The sequence below is a fragment of the Oreochromis niloticus genome, linkage group LG22, assembly GCF_001858045.2.
Source record: "Oreochromis niloticus isolate F11D_XX linkage group LG22, O_niloticus_UMD_NMBU, whole genome shotgun sequence".
Lineage (NCBI taxonomy): Eukaryota > Metazoa > Chordata > Actinopteri > Cichliformes > Cichlidae > Oreochromis > Oreochromis niloticus.
Window position 1 is genome coordinate 10,814,462 of NC_031985.2, and position 21,090 is coordinate 10,835,551.

The 21,090-nt window shown below is 38.5% G+C and overlaps 1 protein-coding gene and 2 long non-coding RNA genes across 3 annotated transcripts; 2 read left to right on the top strand and 1 right to left on the bottom strand.

Moving 5' to 3' along the window:
- Window positions 1-1,065: 1,065 nt before the first annotated feature.
- Window positions 1,066-2,110, top strand: LOC112843497 (uncharacterized). The gene is made up of 4 exons (XR_003215872.1): window positions 1,066-1,243; window positions 1,309-1,383; window positions 1,585-1,716; window positions 2,068-2,110. It is a non-coding gene; the product is annotated as an uncharacterized LOC112843497 (long non-coding RNA).
- A 9,650-nt stretch (window positions 2,111-11,760) lies between these two features.
- Window positions 11,761-13,260, bottom strand: LOC109196506 (uncharacterized). Its single transcript, XR_002057951.2, has 4 exons — window positions 12,905-13,260; window positions 12,321-12,406; window positions 12,094-12,191; window positions 11,761-12,010 (listed from the first exon to the last, which is right to left on the bottom strand). It is a non-coding gene; the product is annotated as an uncharacterized LOC109196506 (long non-coding RNA).
- A 3,549-nt stretch (window positions 13,261-16,809) lies between these two features.
- On the top strand, window positions 16,810-20,160 carry LOC109194187 (C-type lectin domain family 4 member E). The gene is made up of 10 exons (XM_025902254.1): window positions 16,810-16,919; window positions 17,021-17,095; window positions 17,508-17,618; window positions 18,310-18,387; window positions 18,607-18,660; window positions 18,798-18,857; window positions 19,012-19,071; window positions 19,229-19,380; window positions 19,480-19,580; window positions 19,880-20,160. The coding sequence occupies exons 2-10, from the start codon at window positions 17,065-17,067 to the stop codon at window positions 20,046-20,048; spliced, it is 816 nt and encodes a 271-aa protein (XP_025758039.1). The 5' UTR covers window positions 16,810-16,919; window positions 17,021-17,064; the 3' UTR covers window positions 20,049-20,160.
- Window positions 20,161-21,090: the final 930 nt, after the last annotated feature.

Consider the following 21,090-nt stretch of genomic DNA (forward strand, 5'->3'; position numbering starts at 1 on the left):
CTTTAAGCGACTTGTCAGGGGAACAATGGTTGAAATCACCCAGGATGAACTTGGGAGAGTCCGGTGATAATTGTTCCAGTTTGTACAGAGTGTTGGTGATGTACTCTGTGGCTTTAGCTGCATCAGCTCTGGGGTGGATGTAAACCAAGATGATGAAAGCTGTGGGAATTCTCTGGGGAGGTAGTAGGGGCGCAGGGAAACAGCCAGAAGCTCGATGTCTGTAGTGCACAGCTTCTCCCTCACAGTGACTGTAGAGGACCAGCTGTTGTTTACATACAGACTTACGCCGCCGCCATGTTGCTTCCTGGTGCGTTCGCGGTCTCTGTCCAGACGAAGAGGTGGTGAAAAGCCATCAATGTGCAGCGTGCTGTCGTCGCTGTTGTTTAACCACGATTCCGTGAATGCCAGAACGGAGGCAGTTCTGTACTCATGCAGGGGTTGACGCAGGTTTGCAGCTCATCCATCTTGGAGCAGAGAGACCGCACATTAGCAAGGATAATGGACGGGAGCGCTCGTTGTTTGTGTGTTTCCCTCTTTAGTCTGGCTCTCACCCCACTCTTCTTTAATCCCTTCCTGGTTACCTTGTTATTGTGAGTTTTTCGATTTCCGTGTCCAAGGAGTATTTCCTCAGGAAAGTAGTCTGTGGAAGCGGAGCGGAAAAGCCGGAGGCGGGCTGCAGCTGCGGCTGCAGGTGGATGAGGGAGTCCCTGGTGTAGGTCAGCCTTGGGGTCATGTGAGTGTCGAAAACAAGTCCAAAAATCACAAAAATGAGGAAAAAGAAAAGAATACAAATATACCGATTAGACGGCGAAATACAACAACGAAAAGAGCATTAAAGTTAGAAAAAGGATGCAAAACTGCTCAGCTGACTGGCCGGTCGACTGCACGAGCAGCGACCCGGAACCCCATACATACATAATACACTAATGTAACATCAGGCATAGAAACTAAAAATGACTACAAAAAAAATAATAATAATAGGATCACAGATAACGAAATTTTTTCATATTTGTACCTAAACAAGTGTTGAAAATGTGTTGTTTTGGTTGTTTGGGGGGGGTCTGTATTATCAAACTTACTGTATTAATAAATGTACAAAAACTTATTATTTATTTGTTTCAAAATAGTTGAACTAAGCAGTAGATAGACCCTCCTCCCTGACCTTTAAAGTCATCAGGAAGTTGCTTTTTTAACAGAGAGCTGTGAAAGGTGTTGTGCTTCACTTCTCTTTGAAAAGCCTGAGGTGAGGGTCGCAGAGGTGAATCTTGATGCTAATCTTTCTTTTAAAATTTGTTTTTTGTGATTCAGACATAGTTGGACTAACTCTGAAGTCAGGAGCTTGAAGCCTCAGCATGATGAGCCGTCCACAGAAATACATAGAAGGTAAGAACATTAATGTGGTGGTAAATCAACAGGGAGGAGAAAAATACACTTTTTATGAACAATGCTGTTTTCATACAACGTAATATGTAGTGGAAAATGATCCCTATGTAGCTAAAATATCTTAAGCCTGTATTCAGGGTTTTATCAATTTATGAAAAAAATAAAGTCAGCTGTGTTGATGTCTAATATACATTTCACTAGCTGGGACCACATCCTCTGGACGATGAGCGGAGAGGGATGAGGGAGTATGAACTGGTGCTGCGGTTTGGGGAAGGCCTCGAAGGGGACTGGCGACGGCTCGCGGGCCGGGAGGAACCCCATGGCTAATGAGAGGTGAATGAAGGCAGGGAGGAGGAGAGAAGAGGAGAAGAGAGGGAAAGAAAGGGGGGAAGGGTGGGGCATGGAAATGAGAACAACGGGTATTGGAGAAGGGGGCATTTATAGTCTGAGGTCGGAAGGGGCGTGAAGGAGGAGTGGTCCCGCTCCTGAAATTCAGATGATATCTCCACTATATCAAGGTTCCCGTTGCACTGATCCAGCTGTGATTCTCACCTCTTTTTAAGTTTTATACCAGACAAAGACTGGGATGCTATTAAGGACCGAAATATCTTTACATCAGTCCTGTGAACTGTGTTTTAAATGTTTAAGTACTTGTGTGTTCACTTTCTGTCTCCTCTAAATCAGGTGAAGCTCTTGACTCTCAACATGCAAAACCTCAGAGTGGCCGTGCTGGTTGTCTGTGTTCTGCTGGTTGCGGCTCTCTGGTAACTTATCATGTAGTTTGTAGTTCTATTCATGTAGCATTATGTAACTTTTCATGTGTCTGGTTATCATAAATTTAAATGAGAATCAGATTCTTTTTTTTTTAATTAAAAAAAAAGTTAATTAATCTATATCATACTTTTATTTTAAAATTCTAAAAGGCTTCAGGACAAATTTGTCCTGTATTTTAATTAAAATAAAAACATTTTTAACAGTAATTTAGCTGTTAATAATGTCCAGTGAGCTATACTATCACCTAATTTCCTGTGACAATAAGTATCAAGTCCTTGCTTCTAGCGCTCTGTCTTAAACAACATATACAGTCAAATTTGTATTTATTAAGGTTAATAAAACCTGTCATAAATGCAAAACATTTTACTTTACATTAAATTGTTTTTATAGTAATTTATGTTCATATATTTAACTTTTATTTTTATTGTAATTTACATGTTACAGTTTTTCTGATGGCTTAAGCACATTTTTTGTAACTACTGGCTATTTTCGCAAAGCTCTACACACAAATAAGAAAACCTTCACCAAATCAGCAAAACATTGTAGTTTTTTGCAAAAGCTAATAAACCTGCTTAACTCTCCAAACCTTCGTAAAAATGGTATTTTTGTATAAACAGTTAACACAAGCCATCACATTAATAAGCACACAATGCAGCAACTACACACTGATGGTATGAATAAAAAACACATCTGGCTTTTGCTTTCTCTGTGCACAAGGTAGGCTATGTCAGTTTGAGGTCATACTTTTGTCATAGGTCCGTAAACATAGAAGAATCCAAACTTCAAGTACTGGTGTTTATTCACAAACATCAAAACAAACACAAGTGTTTATTTCCAAGTCAAAACAAAATATTAATTTCACTGAGGAAAAAAAAAAAGAAATCAGTCTACATCGTGTCGTCTCTCTGGGTCCGGCCACAAAATTTCGTCTACATCACATGCAATGTCCTCTAGTCCAAGGCACCGGGGAAAATATCTTCTGGAATGGCGTATCCAGGCCTGACATGATGCCTGGTCAATATCCCCACATGCCTCCTCCATTGCCTGTAAAAGGGCTATGCGTTGATGGGGATGATGGTCTTAGACCTTCCAGCGCCAGGCAGAGAAGAACTCTTCAGTTGGACTCAAGAATGAAGAGCATGGGGGGAGGTTGAGTACAGTGAAGAGTGGGTGATCTGTAAACCAGTTGCGGACCAAAGCAACCTTATGGAAACTAACATTGTCCCATATGATGACGTATCTGGTCTGCTCTGGTCTCTGAACATTAGTGAGCATGTCATGTAAGATGTCCAGGAATGTAATAATGTGTGCAGTGTTATATGGGCCCAGGGTTGCATGATGGGGAACAACACCATTTTGACTTATAGCTGCACACATAGTTATGTTACCACCACGTTGTCCTGGGACATTGATTATGGCACGGTGTCCAATAATGTTCCTGCCACGTCTCCTTGTCTTAGTGAGGTGAAAACCAGCCTCATCCACAAAAAACTGCTCATGACCCATGGCATCTGCCTCTAGCTCCATCACTCTCTAGACAAGGCAAAACAAATTCAGCACAGCAGGCACATGCACAGCACTACAGTATGCACTTCCAGATTCAGTACCAATGATACTATAGCTTACCTGCACATAGTCATATCACAGCTGTTTTACACGTTCACTGTTTCTTTCAAAAGGTACTCTGTAGATTTGTTTCATTCGGATTCTGTTGCGGGCAAGTACACGACCAAATACAGAAATGTTCACATTTTGTATGTTTTGGAAGGTGGTGTCATCCTCAATTATGCGCTGCTGAATTTCGCATAGCCTTATGGAATTATTTGCAATCACCATGTTGACTATATGGGTTTCTTGGTCTGCAGTGAACATTCTTCCTCTGCCCCCAGCATCTGGTCGTCTAGCAATTCTGTAAAGTAACAATTTCAGTATTTTTACATCTATGGTATTGTTGTGTTTCTCATTAGCATATGGCAGTGCTACAAATGTTAGTGCAAAGTGACTGTACTAACCGATTCTCATTTTGGAATATCTTTATGATGCTTGCTACAGTGTAGCGGCTCAAGTTAGGCTGAACCCGTTGGCCAGCTTCCCTCAGGGTCATTCCATGGTTGATTACATGGTCCACTATTGTAGCTCTGATGTCATCAGTAATTCTATTTCTTACTCTTCTTACCCTTCCTCTTCTCCCTCCTCGTCCTCCTCTTGCTCCTCTTTGTCCTCTTCCTCTAACTTCACCTCCTTGTCCTTGTCGTCCTCTTCATCCTACTTCTTCACCTCCACGTCCTCTTCCTCGGGCTCCTCTAATTCTCACTCTTCTCACTCTTCCTGCTCCCTCCATTGTACTCCACACGGACAGCTTACCTGTAGCTTATTTATAGTGCTTAGGCTGATTGCAAAGTGAACTAATTATCTAACACAGTTTTCACATGTGACAGTGTGCCAGACAGTTGGCAAAATACTGTAAATAATAGCCATAAATGTGTATAGTTTGGCTAGGAGTGTGTTGATCATTTGGAAATTGAGTGTAAAGCAGTGAGTTGTGTTTACAGTTCTGCAAAGAGTGCTGTGCAGTGGATTGTACCTACAATTTTGCAAGGTGTGTGTTACAAAATGGCAAACTGAGTGCAAAGCAGTGTTTGTGCTTTTAGTTTGCAAACTCACTGAGTGGTTTTGCTATAAGTATTAATAGTTTTAGAAATTGTGCTATAAGAATCACAGTTAGGGTTTAAGCATTCAGAAAAAACTGTAAACAACTTGAGTAGAGTATGTAAAGCTAATACCACAAACATTTAAAGCTGCCTTTCAGAAATGCTCAATGAAAAAAAAAATTCTGTATTGTGTATAATAAAATAAATGTGAATAAATATTATGTGCTGCATGTCGACATCTGAAACTTTTGCCTGTAAGAAACTTAAACTACATATACAGCTGCTGTGATGCTGACACTGACACTGCTGTCCTACAGTCACGAGTTCTGGATAGTGACTGAAAGAATGAGATTGTGGATATAAGCAGCAGAAATCAGCTTTCTCTGAAGGGTGGCTGGCCTCTCCTCACAGACAGGGTGAGGAGATCAGCCATTTGAGACGGGCTCAGAGTAGAGCCGCTACTCCTTCTCGTTAAAAGGAGACAGTTGAGGTGTTTCAGGCATCTGATCAGGACACCCCTTGGGTGAGGTATTCTGGGCATGTCCTACCTGGAGGAGGCCAGTGGTTAGACCCAGGACACACTGGGGAGATTATATCTGTTGGCTAGCCTGAGAAAGCTTCTGTGTTCCCCTGGATAACCTGGAAGTGGTGGCTGTGGAGAGGGAGATGTGGGTTTCTCTGCATTGGTTGCTGCCCCTGCGACCTGGCCTCAAATAAGCAGGCAAGCGGGTGGGCGGACCTACGGACACACAGACGGACGGACAGATGGACGAACAGACGGATGGGTGGATGGAGAAGTTGTAAAAACGTAAAAACGGGTAACTAGATCTAGATCAATGGTTTATTTGAAAAATTCCATTCAAAATTCAGCAATTTCGCTCTTGTTATAGGCCATATAGCCAGTTGCTTAAAGAAGGCTCAGCAGCGGCTGGATTCCTCCATGTCCTGAGGAAGAATAACCTGGACCAGAAACTGCTGGCCTTCAACTGCTCCTCAGTGGAGCGCATGCTCTCCTACTCCCTGGGTGTTTGGTACTCAGGGCCACTACTGAGAACAGGAAGGCTGCGCTGAGGGTAATTAGCACCGCCATCACCAGATCCTTCTGTCACAGGAAACCAGAGCCATCACAGGTGACTCCTTGCAATCTGCCACCACCTGTTTGACCTGCTGGCCTGTGGTCGGTGCCTCAGGTAAATCAGGTCCTACACCTCCAGACTCACAAACAGCTTCTTTCCCTGTGCCATTCAGACTGTCAACAAACACTATTTTCCCATACACCACCCTGCCCACCACCCTCATTAATCTGAGCCATGGTTTGAGTAAAGGATGAGATAAGGGTTACAGGAGCAAGTCTGTGACCCTCATAACCCAGACCACTCACACACGGACTCTATTCAGACTAAGTCTTTACTCATGAGCCCTTTGCAACTCATTCTCTAATGTGTGTGTCTCTTATTATTGCTATTTATTTCTGCTGTCTACTATTTATATTTGATTCTACCACAGTTGGCAGTTCAAATATGTCATTATATAGTTTGATAAATTGTTTATTTCTCAAACTGAGTCCAAGTTTTGCTCAGATGGATGAGCATGCAATCGTATGGCACATAGCTGAGAGCCGCTGGTTCGAGTCCGACCCGCGGCCTTTTATTGGACACATATCACTGCATGTTGTACTTGTATAACTATGCATGTGACAAATAAAGGATCTTGAAACTTATACTTTTTTTCCTACTGCACAATCCATGGAAAATACATCTATAAAATATGTGTTTTAAGGAGCAAGTGTTCACTTAACATTTCAAAATGACAAAAAACACAGAAATGGAACAGAGAGGTGCAGAAAGTTGATTTTTCCAAATTTGGCTCTGGACTAAAAGTCGACCAGCATATCTTCAGTGACCTTGATGATCTTATAGTTATAGTTTCATAGTTTCAAATGAAAGGAAACTAAAAGTGTTCTTCAAGTCAAATCTTCATGTTTAACATTTATTAGAAAGCTATTTTACATAAAGAACCTTATATTAAAACTAACATATATTTAAAGTCAGTCTTAAGGCTCATCTGTCTACCAAAGAATTATCTGCAATAATACAAAGTGATTTTTTTTCTATGGTTTGTCAAAGCTTGAGTAAAACATGAATTCTACAGAATAAAGGTTTTTGTCCAGTTCTGATATCAGGATGTCAAAGCCTGGCATGATGAGCCATCCAAGATGAGCTACACAGGAGGTAATAAAATTCATGTGGTGAAAATCAACTGACAGCTGAAGAAGACGGCACTTTAGTCAAAATGGACTGATCATCAAACAACCACTAATCTGGACAATGCTGCAGGGTATTGCTTTTTGCTGGTATGCAGGGATAAAATATTATCTGCACAAAAATTAAAGCAAAACTTGAGATCGCGTTCAGTGTATCTGAACATTTAGTACAGCAAAGAAAAAACAAACAAGGAAAGGAGGGGCTAATTCTTAGATTATGTGATAATTTAACTTGTGGTTTCCTCAGTCACCCATGTTGTTGTCTGGTACACAGTGTGCTCTGTTTCCTGTTTGGTTCATGCAGCTGTGTTTGTCACAGCTATCTGATTTACCATAAATAAGAGGAAGTGAATGTTCACGGAAAAGTTGTGAAATACTGTGTGCACAAACATCATGGCCAGCTTATGACTTCGTTGTTTTAATTCAGTTGGCACAACTTTAATTCCAAAGGAAGAAAAAAACAAGCTCCAAGACAGATGAATCCAGCATCTAAATTAAGATAAAAATATATATCTACTATTATCTGAGTTTACATGGCCAGTAGCGGTTTTAGATACGGGCGACACGGGCGGTTGCCCGGGGCGGCATCGTGGTGGGGGGCGGCATCACGGGCATCGGCAAAAAAAAAAAAAAAAAAAAAAAATTGCTCGTACTCATGCTGCGCGACGTCATGCCAGCTCATACTGGGGATGGCGTAGGCACCGATCGGTTTTCTATCGCCCATTTGCTGGGAGTAAGGGCGCCCTCCGTTTGCGAGGTGCGCCTGCTGCTTGCGGCACAGGGAGGAGAGGGCGGGGCGGCGGGGGATTCTCTGGCTGGCTGGAGCAGCATCTAATAACCAACTCGCAAAATAAAACAAAACAACAAACACGAAAACACCAGACATTATGATACAGACTTATAATTTGCACCGATGTTTTTCCTCGGTGCGCCTGCTCGCTGCTGAAGTCAAAGTTAACTTTATTGTCATCTCCGCTACATACAGTCCAGTATATAGAGAGACGCGACTACGAGGCTCCAGTTGCAGCAGTGCAAGTAAACAAACAATAAATATAAGAAGAGTAAGAAAATAAATATACACTTTAGGACTAGGGGTAAAGGGATCAATAACAATTTAAAATTTATATTTTATATTTTGATGATTTAAAGTCTCACACACAACCCGTGGAAAGGGGAGGGAGACCTGCTGCTTCCAAATAGAGCACATTTCATTCATAATGTTGTAAATACAAGCCCATTATGTATTCATGATTTGAATCCTGGGTTCAAAGCCATCAGGTCCTCAGTTTAGAAAAAAGAGAAAAGAAGAGGAAGAGAAATGAGCAAAAGATGCAGGTAAGCAGATGTGTCATTGGATAATGGCAGGTCATCCTGAAACAATCAGAATCAGAATACTTTATTAATCCCTAAGGAAATTATGTGGGTTACAGTTGCTCCAAGAAGAAATGGTAAAAATAGTAACAGTAACAGACTAAACTCCAAACAATACATTATGTTACAGATTTTAATATTAATTAGTCAGTGTCAATTGTTGATTTGTCCTGTTCTCATTGTATGACGAATTATGATGGCTGTTTGGTAACCGTTTACTCTCTCTCTCTTCATATCTGTATGTGTGTATGTTTCTCTTGTGAAATTCAGTATGGTTCCGACAAAAGTTCTATGTTAATGTGCAATCCTGTGTGTGTTGTGTGTGTTGGGGGGGGGGGTCTTCGCCCAGGGCGCCAAACAGGCCAGGACCGCCACTGTACATGGCAATATTTGCCAAGCCCCTCCTTGTAGTGTTGTTAGTCTCATTAGTTAAGACCTAATTTATAATTAAAGGTTTGCCCTGTTGTTATTATTATAGTTTTATACTTTCAATTTACTGGAGTTGATGGTACACATGTCTGAAAATGTTGAAGGTAAAATTATTTACTTTTTTTATAAAGCAAATCGTTTGTTGGATATAGTGAATTCAATCAAAACTGACTGAATTCACAAAATGTCAGAGGATAGCGGCTGGTTTTAAGATGCCGTTTTTTCAAATATTATACTTTGTACCATTTTCCTGAATGCAAACACAACCTGCGCAAATGTTATTGGTGAATAAAATTAGCACTACAGGCAGAATGAAAATAGAAACTAAAAAAGTATAAAAAAAGTTGTCCCTGGGTAAACTCCAAATTTATAAACAGTTACTAAAAGTTACTAATTTGTCTGGATTTCAATTTCACATGGTTGATCTTATGAAAATCACAGAAACAGATAAAAAGATTGAAGTGAGGTGCAAAATTGTAAATAGCATTCTCACCAGTAAGACTGGGAAACTCTTATGTTGCACAATTGGATTAAACTTGGACCATCGGTGTAATTGAACCTGGTGACACACAACAATTATTATTATTCGGACTTGCTTATTCTGTTTTGTGCGTCACATTTCCAAGTTCTGAATTCATCTTACTGAAAGACTGTATACATATATTTTGTTTATCCTTTATTTGAACAGAGAGTGAACCTATTAGTTCAATTTATATTCAAGTGTTTCTTTAGTATTTTCAGACTTTAGTTCTTAGTTCCAGTTTCACTTAAAATGTTTATATCCTGTGATAATTACAAAAACATATGGACTGACAGATGATTTTTTTGTGAATATATGTATATATATATATATATATATATATATATATATATATATACATATATATATATATAGAGAGAGATAGATAGATATTTCTGCTGATTGTCAAAGCATTAGATGTTAATAAATAATAAAGAATCTTTGAAGAAAGTGTTTTTGTGATGCAGCAACAGCGGGATTAACTGAGGTCAGGATGTTGAAGCCTCTGCATGATGAGCGGTTCACAGAGCTACACAGACATTACAAACATTTGTGTGGTGAAAAAAGGGAGATGCTGTCAAATCTGAATAACAAAAGTTTTTGCAGAAACAATATTATCTGCAGCCAAGTTAAAACAAAACTTAGACCAGACTGAATCTTTTAACCTTTTAGTGTATTTGGTAATATTTAGTACAACAAAGAAGAAACAAACAAGAAAAGGAGGCGTTAACTCTTAGACTATGCGATAATTTAACGTGTGGTTTCTTCAACCATGTTGTTGTCTGATACACAGAGTGCTGCGTTTCCTGTTTGGTTGATGTAGCTACGGTTCCCACAGCTATCTAATTTACCATAAATTAAAGGAGGAGGAGAATGTTTACAGTAAGGCTGTAAAATTATTGTGTACCCAAATTTATGGCTCATAACTGTGACAAATGCAAAACTTTAACTCAAAAGGTTAAGACAGCCTACAAGACAAATATAACTAATAATGTCAATTAGTGTCAAGCCCTGCTTATCGTTGCCTACAACTATCTCCTTCAAAAAGAGCTCCTTGTTGACTCTGGTGTAGTACAAAGCTGGATCAGCAACTGTGACTCTCCACCAAACCATTAACCACTCATCTTAGCATATCCCTTGCTAGAAAGACAAACCACATATAAGCTGGTCGGAAGAAAGAACTAAAAGTATAAGTTTGTTTTGCCTGTCAAACTGTTTACAATCTTCCCTGCCAACTCAGTCTCTAAATCTGCTGAATGTTGCTCACCTAATCTTTCTCTCATTCCTAAGGAGTGCCGTGGCCTATAGCATCATCCTTATGATTGCGAAAATCACCTCTTGCCTGGAGCACCGAAGGTGTGATATACTAGACAGAAATTGAACAACAGAAGCAGGAAGCAAGACAAATAGGCAACCATAAGCATTTGAGTAAGTTTGACAAGTTCTAAGTTTTGGCTAGACAACTGGGTCAGACCATCTCCACCTCTTGAGGGGTGTTACCAGTCTGTAGTAGTTATTATTTATAATAAGTGGTCCAAGGTGAACCAGGAACTGTGTCATGGGTAGCCAATATTCACCAATGGGTTCACCAATGTACATGGGGAGGGAAAGCTGGCCCATGTGGATGATCCAATAAACAAGCTGCCAAAAAATGCATGCTGGTTCTGATTGCAAGGTTTCTTGTATATGGGTCTGCATAGCTGCAGACCAGTCAGGGTACCCGTGTTAATCCCTATCCACTGCTTAAAGCGCCACCAATGGGCATGTGAATGGTACAGCGGGGTGGCCAGGCCGAGAGAGTGAACCCAAACGCAGATACAGTTGGAGTCACTGATTTAAATATGACAACAATGCTTTATTTACATACAATGATTTAATGCTTAGAATACCAAACATGAGCTGTGAGCTTGGGTGGATATCAGACTCTAGGAGTGGTGGACATGAACCGGGAGCTAAAGGGGAATCTGGGGTGCAGATTGTGGTTCGGGTGGTGCTCAAAGTCACTGCAAAAGAGAGGGAGAGAGATGTCAGGGACGTGTTGGTGGTTTGTCACGTAAGTGAGTTCTGTTAACTTCTGTGTTTTACAGAAGCGAAAGATCGGTACAAAAACTGCACTCAAGTGCAGGAACCCAGAGCAGAGACAGTGGAACATTTTACAATATTTACTTGTGAAACTCAAAATTTCAAAGTGTGATAAGGACAAAGGCAACAAAACACAGGCAACAAACTTGACCTGGTGAGGCCTAGTTAACGTGGCTTGGTGGATGTGGATTGAGGGGGGGAATTGGCCCAGAGATGCAGACTGGAACGTGGCAGTTAAGCAGTCACATTGAGGAGAGAGGGCATCTGAGTTAGGGAGGTAGTGGAGAGGAGCTCTGTAGATGGTGAGTATATTGTATAACTTTTCTTACTTGCATGTGGATGCAGTAAGCGATGAGGGATGGTTGACGTGAATCCAGAGTGAGCTGAACGGTGTGGAATGGCTAACCTGAGATCTGGAGGTTCCTGATGGTGTGAGGTGGGAGGAGGGCACAGAGTGATATCCAAGATGGGGGTAAGGTATCCTGAGTCCAAGAGAGAAGCTTAAGCTTCAAGCTTAAGTCAAAGTGAGTCCAGGAACTGTGGCAAAAGAAAACAAGTTTAGCAGGGTAAATCACAAAGAGAGCTTGAAACATGCTCTGTGGAAAAACACAGTCACTCACCCGGACCATGACAGTGAGCATCAAAACTGGACCACAGAGCACTGGGAAACATCAAGTGGATGACCAGGTCCATGTGCATCTCTTACCTAGGGGAACACCTGACACCAGGATTCACAATGGGGAGCATGCAAGCCAGCACAGGCACAATGATGCTTTGGGCAATGTTCTACTGGGACACCGTGGCTCCCGCCATCCATGTGGATGTTACTGTGACACAAACCACCTACCGAAGCACTGCTGCAGATCATGTACACCCTTTAATGAAAGCTGTATTCCCTGATGGCTGTGACTTCTTTCCACAGGATAATGCTCCCTGATACAAAGCAAAAATAGTTCAGCAATGGTTTTAAAAGAACAAAAATGGGTTTGAGGTGGACTTGCCCTCCAAATTCTCCAAATCTCAATCCAATCGAGCATTTGTGGAATGTGCTGGACCATTAATTCCAATTCATGGAGGCTCTTCCTCCCAATTTACAAGCTGTTGCTAACATCTTGGTGACAGATACCACAGCACACCTTCAGGTTTTTAGTGGAGTTCATGCCTTGATGTGTCACAGCTGTTTTGGTAGCAAAAGCAGGACCGACACAATATTCTTAATATCTGCTTCAGTCAGATCTGAGTGGTCACCTCAACCTCCAGTCTGGTGAAAACTGCTTTTTGGAGATTAAAAATGTATGTAGGAATAAACCAATATTTTCGACACATAAATTAAAACAAAACTTGAGACCACATTTAGAGTTTTACTATAACAGTGTATTTGGTAACATTAAACCCATAAAGAAGAAACAAACAAGAAAAGGAGGGGCTTACCCTTAGATGATGTGATAACTGTGAGGTTACCGCAATCAACCATGTTGTCTGATACACATTGTGCCATGCTTCCTGTTTGGTTAATGCAGCTCACAGCTATCTAATTTACGATCAATTGAAGAAGGAAAAATGACTTCAATGTGTTTTAATTCAGCTGTGACAAAAAAAAAAAAAAACTTCAGCTCCAAAAGTGAAGATAACCTACAAGACCAATGCATCCAGAATCTAAATTAAGATAAAGTTTTTTAAAAAGATCTAAGACACAGGCCACATGAATCGGCATGGCAACCAATGTCAAGCCCCTGCTTCTAGGGTTCTTTGTTTATCAGTAGTTATGATATTGCCCTATTGTTCTATTCAAGTCAATTCATTTGTATTTTTTAATGTTTATAATATGTTATAAATCTTATTTATTAATTGTTTATTTATATACCTGAAGGAACTTTATATAATAGGGTAAGGAGCCTACAATAATGCAAAGACACACTGTGGAAGAGGGCCATGAATTAATAATAACTAATAATTTAGTGCAGAGTGGTGTATAAACAAAGACTGAAAAGAGGTGAGTGAAGAAGAAACACTGTGAATCATTGAAAGCCCCCAGCAGTCTACGGTTATAGCAGCATAACTATGGGAGGGTTCAAGGTCACCTGATCCAGCCTTATCTGCAAGCTTTATCAAAAAGAAAAGATTTAAGCCTAACCTGTCTAAGCCTAACCCCTGAGAGGGCGTCTGTCTCCCAAACTGGGAGCTGGTTCTACATATAAGAGGCTTGAACGCTGAGGGATCTGCCTTCCATTCTACTTTTAAAAACCCTAGGAACCACAAGTAAGCCGGCAGTCTGAGAGTGAAGTTTTCTATTGGGTTGGTATGGTACAATGTACTTTTTAAAAAAAAAAAAAAATAGGAGTGGCCTGACCATTGGAGACATTGTATGTTAGGAGAAAATCTTTAAATTTGATTCTGGATTTAACGGGGAGCCAATGAAGAGAAGCCAGTATGGGAGAAATATGCTCTCTATTTCTAGCCCTTGCCTGTATTCTTGCTGCAGCATTTTGGATCAACTGAAGGCTTTTCAGGGAGGTTTTAGGACAGCCTGATAATACTGAATTACAATAGCCAATCTTATGAGTAATAAATGCATGAAGTAGTTTTTCAGTGTCACTCTGAGACAGGATGCTACAAATGTAAAAAAAAATATTGTGCAAGTGCCAGAAAGCAATCCTAAATATTTGTTTAATCTGCACATTGAAGGAGTCTTCACAGTGTTGCTGGAGGCCAAGGTAATACATTCCAGATTAACCTCATTTTTATATGAACTTAGAAGCAGAAAATTAGAAATCATCTAGGCCTCTATGTTGTTAAGACATTCCTGCAGTTTAAGTAATTGGTGTGTGTTATCTGGCTTCATGGAGAGATAAAGTTGGGAATCATCTGCATAACAATAAAAATGTATGCTATGCATTTGAATGATACTGCCTGAGGGAAGCAAGTATAATGTAAACAGAATTGGTCGTAGCACAGAACCCTGTGGAACTCCATTATTAACCTTTGTGTGTAAAGAAGACTTCCCATGTACATGACTAACTTAGAGGATATTAGATAGATTTGACTGAAACTACTGCAGCGCAGTAACGTTGGTACCTATGGCATTTTCTAATCGCTGTAATAAAATATTATCGTCTCAAACACTGCACTATGGTCTCTTCAAACAAAGCATTCTTCTGTAGAAGATCAGTTAGCTTTTTTTTTACAAATACTCTTTCAAGAACTTTTCAAATAAAAGGAAGGGTGGGGCTTGGTCTATAATTAGCTAAGATAGCTGGGTTTAATAACTGCTTTTAAATGAAAGGTTTAATTACTGCAACTGATGTACATAGGTCATTAACAGAGATAGATCATATTTCAGATTGAAGCTTTAATTAATGGTAGTACATTTTTGAGCAGTCTTCTAGGAATGGGATCTAAAAGACACATTGATAGTTTGGAGAAAGGAATTACTGAAATGAACTCAGAAAGATCAATCAGAGAGAAGGAGTCTAAAGTAGTTGTATATAATGATACGTCTGTGAGATGGTTGTTGATGGCTGTAATGAAATTTTTATTTTTATTTATGTAGAAATTTATGAAGGCATTACTATTGAAGGTTAAAAGCATGCTTGGCAAAACAAAGCTCTGACTCTTTGTCAGTCTGACTACAGTGCTGTGGTTTTTAATAGGGCAGCAAACAAAATTTCCAGGCTAAATGAAGATCTTTTACATTAGTGAGATGCCATTTCCTCCCTAGTTTACAAGTTATCTGCTTTAAGTTGCATGTTTGAGAGTTATATCAGGAAGTCAAGTACTTCTGGTTTTCAGGCTCTCATTTTCAGAGGAGCCACAGTATCCAAAGATGTGCATAGTGAGGATGTAACACTATTAACAAGATGATCAAATTCTGTAGGAGCAGACTTCAGGTAGCTGCTCTGTTCTGTGTAGCAACATGGCACTGAAGAAGTCCTCCCGTGGAGGATATATATAACCTTAAACTTAGTTGCAGGACTTTCAGAAACGCATCTTCTGTAAAGTTTAAATGTTTTCCCACCTCTGTGTAATCCATTATTTTAAATTTAAATGATACTCCAGAGAGTTGAAGAAGGGATTTTCTTAATACAACAAACACTTTTGTTTGTTGAATATATGTTACTAAAATGCTTTATAAAAATTTAATTCACAAAATGTTTTTGTGAATTAATAAAAGAAATAAAAGAAAACAAAAGCTACATTGTTGTCAGAAGAGAATGGATGGTTTTATGATTAAATATACAACTAGTGAGTTGTAAAAGCAGAATTAAAACAGATGCTAGAAAGGTACTAAAGAATTAGGTATTATTATTAATTTCTAATCTGATGCATTTTTTTATAAAGTTTAGTGAATCTAAAATGCTATAGATTTGCATTAAATTTCTTAAACTGTTGTTTGAGCTCAAAAAAACCCACAGAAAAAGTCACAAACCTTGAAGTTTGGTGTAAAACTGTAATATCACAGGTAACAATGGATACTCCTATACTATACTATAAAACTGGATTAAACTTGGACCATCAGTGCAATTTGATATGATGGCACACAACCATTATTACCCAGCTTTTCTTATTCTGTTTTTTTTTTTTCAAAGCATTAATTACTTTTTTAAAGAAAGTTGGGAACAAAACTTAGAGTAAAGTGCCATTATTACTAAATCATATTTTGTTGTTTTAAATCATATTAACTAAAAATGGACCACCAGAGCTTAGCTGACCTTGATGATACTGAAAATAATTAGTTTTATAATTTTAAATGAAAGACAAATGAAATTGTTATTGAAATGTGGAGTGTAGATAAAGTGCAGTGAGAGAAATCTTAATAATTGACAAACACATTTAATGTGCTTGTAGCTGCATAAAGCTCCACTGTGAAGTAGTAAAGTAGTAAAAAGTAAACAAGCAGGACAGAAATGTCTTTTCATAAACATTTGAAAGTTTATTGTGAAAAACTAAAATTCAAAATTTCTGCCAAAAATCAAAACACAACTTGATTCATGCACAAGAAAATGTTTAGCATGTTATATTACACTAATATCAACAAACTAAGCCAGAAAGGCATAAAAGTTCCTAACATAACATTTATTCTTATTGTTAAATATACAGTAACTGGTCTTCTGTTCCACTTTGTTATATTTTATTGTTGTGTTTAAGGTAAATAAACACAAATATTGATGTTTTAATCATAATATTTGTCATACTTGTAGCTTAACAAACTGAAACGAGTTTTTGTACAGCTCCTTAGTGTTGAGCAGGTTTTTTAACTGCTGTTTGAAAAGCTTCGTTGCCGAAATAATTTGTTCTGCTCTAGTATCTATTTGAATTTGTCTTGAAATAGATGAGCTGTGCTGTAGATAGACCCTCCTCCTCATCCTTTAAAGTCATCAGGAAGTTTGTTTTTTTAACAAAGAGCTGTGAAAGGTGTTGTGCTTCACTTCTCTTTGAAAAGCCTGAGGAGAGGGTCGCAGAGGTGAATCTTGATGCTAAATTTTCAGTAAATATTGAAGGAATTGATTAAAATAATTAGTTTGTTGTTGTTTTTTTATTGTGATTCAGACACAGTTGGACTAACTCTGAAGTCAGGAGCTTGAAGCCTCAGCATGATGAACCGTCCACAGAAATACATAGAAGGTAAGAACATTAATATGGTGGTAAATCAACAGGGTGGAGAAAATACACACTTTTTATGAACAATGCTGTTTTCATACAACGTAACGTGTTCTGAAATTAAACAACACTCTTTTGGGTAAAATATCTTAAGCCTGTTTTCTGGGTTTTATCATACGAAAATATGAAAAACCTCATTTATGGAGAAAAAAAATAAGAAAGGCAACCATGTTGTTCTGTAATATGCAGTGTTTCATGTTTCCCGTTGGTCTAATCCAGCTGTGGTTCTCACCTAATTTAAACTTTTGTACTAGACAAACACTGAAATGACATTAAGCAGTGTAATATCTTTGCATCTGTCCTCAGATGCACTAGAGTTAGAACTATTTATTAAATGTTTATGTACTTTGTTCACTTTCTGTCTCCTCTAAATCAGGTGAAGCTCTTCACTCTCAACATGCAAAATCAAACAATGCGTTAAAGCTCAGAGTGGCCGTGCTGGTTGTCTGTGTTCTCCTGGTATCGGCTCTCGTGGTAACTTATCTCTGTGAGTTTGTAATTTTAATCATGTAGCTTTAATTAAATAAGTGTCTGATTTACCATAAATTTATTAACAATCAGAATGTTTACTATAAAATTGTGAAGGAAAAACGTTTGAGTTGTGACTAAATCATAAATTGGATGGATAACACAACCACTTATGAATGTGTTTTACTCTGTGGGGGAACTATGCTGCTTTTTAGCACATGATTTTTGTCGTAATTAATATGTTATTATTTTTATTTGTACGCTAAGTTAAAAATGATAATTAAACTGTGACTCAGACATTCTTCTTCATGAATCTTAGGCAACACACCCGTAGCCGTCGATGAAAGAAGAATGCCTGGCTAGCTCCTTATTTTTAACACATTAACTTTATTAAATGTTAAGGCCAGCATGTATATAAAAAATTATATTCAATTAAAAATTAAATATTTAAGTAGCCAAAGATTTTAAGATTAAAAAAGTTACTTTGCTCTCTGGTTATATGCACATATTCGTTACCTGCATGCTACCAAAGTCTGCTCAAATGTGAATAAATCAGCACTACAGGTGAACTGAAATAAGAGGTTCTGGTAACAACAACCATCTCATTGGCTATGGAATCTGCAAAATCAAATGTTGATAAAGAGATAAAGTGAAACCAAAAATATTATTGGTTGATTTTTGTCTTTTCTTATTTTTATTGTTTTAATAAGTGTTGGAGCTTTTGAAAACCAGGGACATGCTCAGAAACCTTGAGATGAAGCAGGAAACTGTAAAAGCTGATGTCACAGGTAAGAACATGAGACTACACTGTAATTTTGTTCTAAACTTTTGTTTGTGACCTCTGGAATTTAATCACATAACTCAGATTATTATTAATATTATTAAATGTTGCTTAGCATTTTTTTTCCACCATTTTAATATTTAATTTATGTTCATTCTCATAACTGATCCTGATGAATAATTATTCTTTTTAAGCCTGTTTTTTAATTTGTTTTTTGTTTTTTTAGAGAGACCATGTAGTACAGTGCAGCCCACATGCCCGGAGCCTGAAGCAAAAATTAGTACGTTATGAATTTGAACACATTTGTATCTGCAGAAAACAACTGTATAAACAAATATACAGCTGCATGACACAAGGACCATCCTCCTGCCTGAAAAATCTATGAAAATCATTTTTTTATCTCTTTTTTTAAAACAGTAACACAACCGTGCAGCCCAATACAAACTACAAGCCCACAACCTCCTGAAATAAACATGAGTAAGTTTTATATTTTGTCTTTGACGTGTTTTTTATCCTCTGATTAAGGAAACAGGATCAAAGGAGCATCCTGCTGCTGCCAAATCAAAAATAGATGATCGTGCTGAAAATTTTGCAAATATTTAAAAAAAACTTCATCTCTTCTCTATAACAGTAAAACAATCACACAGCACGATACCGACTACAACCCCACAACTTCCTGATATAACTATGAGTAAGTTTTATATTTTTTCTTTGATATATTTTTTATCCTCTGATTAAAGAAACATTGATGGACTGACACAAACAGTATGTTAGATTGTAACTGCAGGTCAGTCGTGAACAGTGATTTCTTCCACCTGAATGAAGTCGTTGATGTAATCTCTTCAAAGATGATCCATGTTATAAATGTGAAGACGGCTGGAATCAAAATGGAGAAGAGTGCTATTATTTCTCCAGCAGTGAATCATCCTGGAATGAGAGCAGAACTGAATGTAGGACTAGAGGAGGAGACCTGGTTAAGATAGACAGCAGTGACGAGCAGGTATAAAACACTGCTGCAGGTTCATGTTCTCACCCTCATGTTTCATCATTCCAGAACAGAAAGTTTCACAAAACAATTTGATCAAATGTTCCTGTTTAGAGATTCTTGCAGACAAAAACTGGATATTTCTGGATCGGACTGACAGACTCAGCAGAAGAGGGCAGATGGCTGTGGGTGGACGGATCACCACTGAATGAAAGGTTTGATTCAGTACACATATTATATATATATATGCACACATGCATCAAAACACACTAAGAACAATCAGGCAATCATCTGTTAACGGGACTCAGTGACAGTGAGGACGTAAGCAGAAAGCGAAGAGAGAAGAAACAACAGGACCAGGACAAAACACAAACCGTGGAAAAAAGGAAACAGATTTTATGACATGCAGTCGTGGCAAAAAAAAATTGAACAAATTCTGACTTTGTCCATTTTCAAAATCAAAGTTCAACTTTAACTTTTACAGTTAATGCCCTTTCTGTTCTTCATCCCATAGCTTAACGTTTTGGTTCGATGACCAGCCAAATAGTTATCCCGTGGAAGATCCTGATGGAGAGGACTGTGCGATGATGGGGCACTGGGGGATAATGCTTTGGTTTGATTATCCCTGCAAAGTAACTCTTAGAAGTATTTGTGAGAAAGCAGCTGTGGCTGTGTGTGTCTAAAATTCAGTTCAGCATAAAAAAAAAAAGAACAGTGGAAGTAAAGGACACATTGAGACAATTTTTCCAAAGCTAATGCTGCAAACATTTAAAGCTTCCATTCAGAAATGTTTAACAAAAAAAAATTATAGACACTGTTTATAAAGAAATAAATGTGAATGATTATTTTGTGCTTGATTTTCTTATTCATGTATTATGTGCTAAAAGTGTAATGCGACCAGGGAAATTCATTGTTTGTTTTTTTACAGAAATAATTTCCTGGATAATGTGTTATTGAACTGTCTGCTGCACAGTCTTTTGAAACTAAATATGTTTTGTGTATCTATATTAAAGAAAAGTACTACATCTAAAGACAAATGAGCCTGGAGTCAAAACAAACACTGATGAGGCAGATGGGTGCTGCAGGTCGATATCTGAAAATTTTGCCTGTAAGAAAATTAAATTAAACTTCATAAAGAGACTTCAATGTTTCTCAGAATAAGTTTTATGTGAATCCAGTTACAATAAAACAAATGGTAAAGCATGCAGCAGAAAAAAAATCTCCTATTCGTCCTTCAGCATTTTTCCGAAACTTTGAAACATGAATGTTACGATTTAATGTTGTCAGTGTTTTGTTTTGTGTTATGTTTAAGGATTTGTTCTCGTTTCCTGTTTTATTGTGAAGGTCTGCGTCTCATGTGAGTGTGTTCAGTTTTACCTCTGTCTCGTCTTGTTGATTATTCCCAGCTGTGTTCCCCACCTGTGTGCAATCTCCCTGTGTTTCCCTGTGTGTATTTAAGTCGCGTCCTCTGTCTTTGTAGTTTGGCTGGCCCGTCTGTGTATCCACCATGTCTCATCCGTGTGTTTTCCCTGCTGCCCAACCGTCATCTGTTTTCTGCTCGCGGTTATTTGTGTTCAGGTTTGTGTTTCTGTTCAGGGTCAGTAGTTTAGTTTCCCAGTATAGTTTAGTCCTCCGTTCACCATTTTGTCCATCTCTTTTGTTGTGTTTGCTTTAGTGGCACCAGCCATTTTTTTAGCCAACCTGGTTGTCCAGTTTAAGATAAAG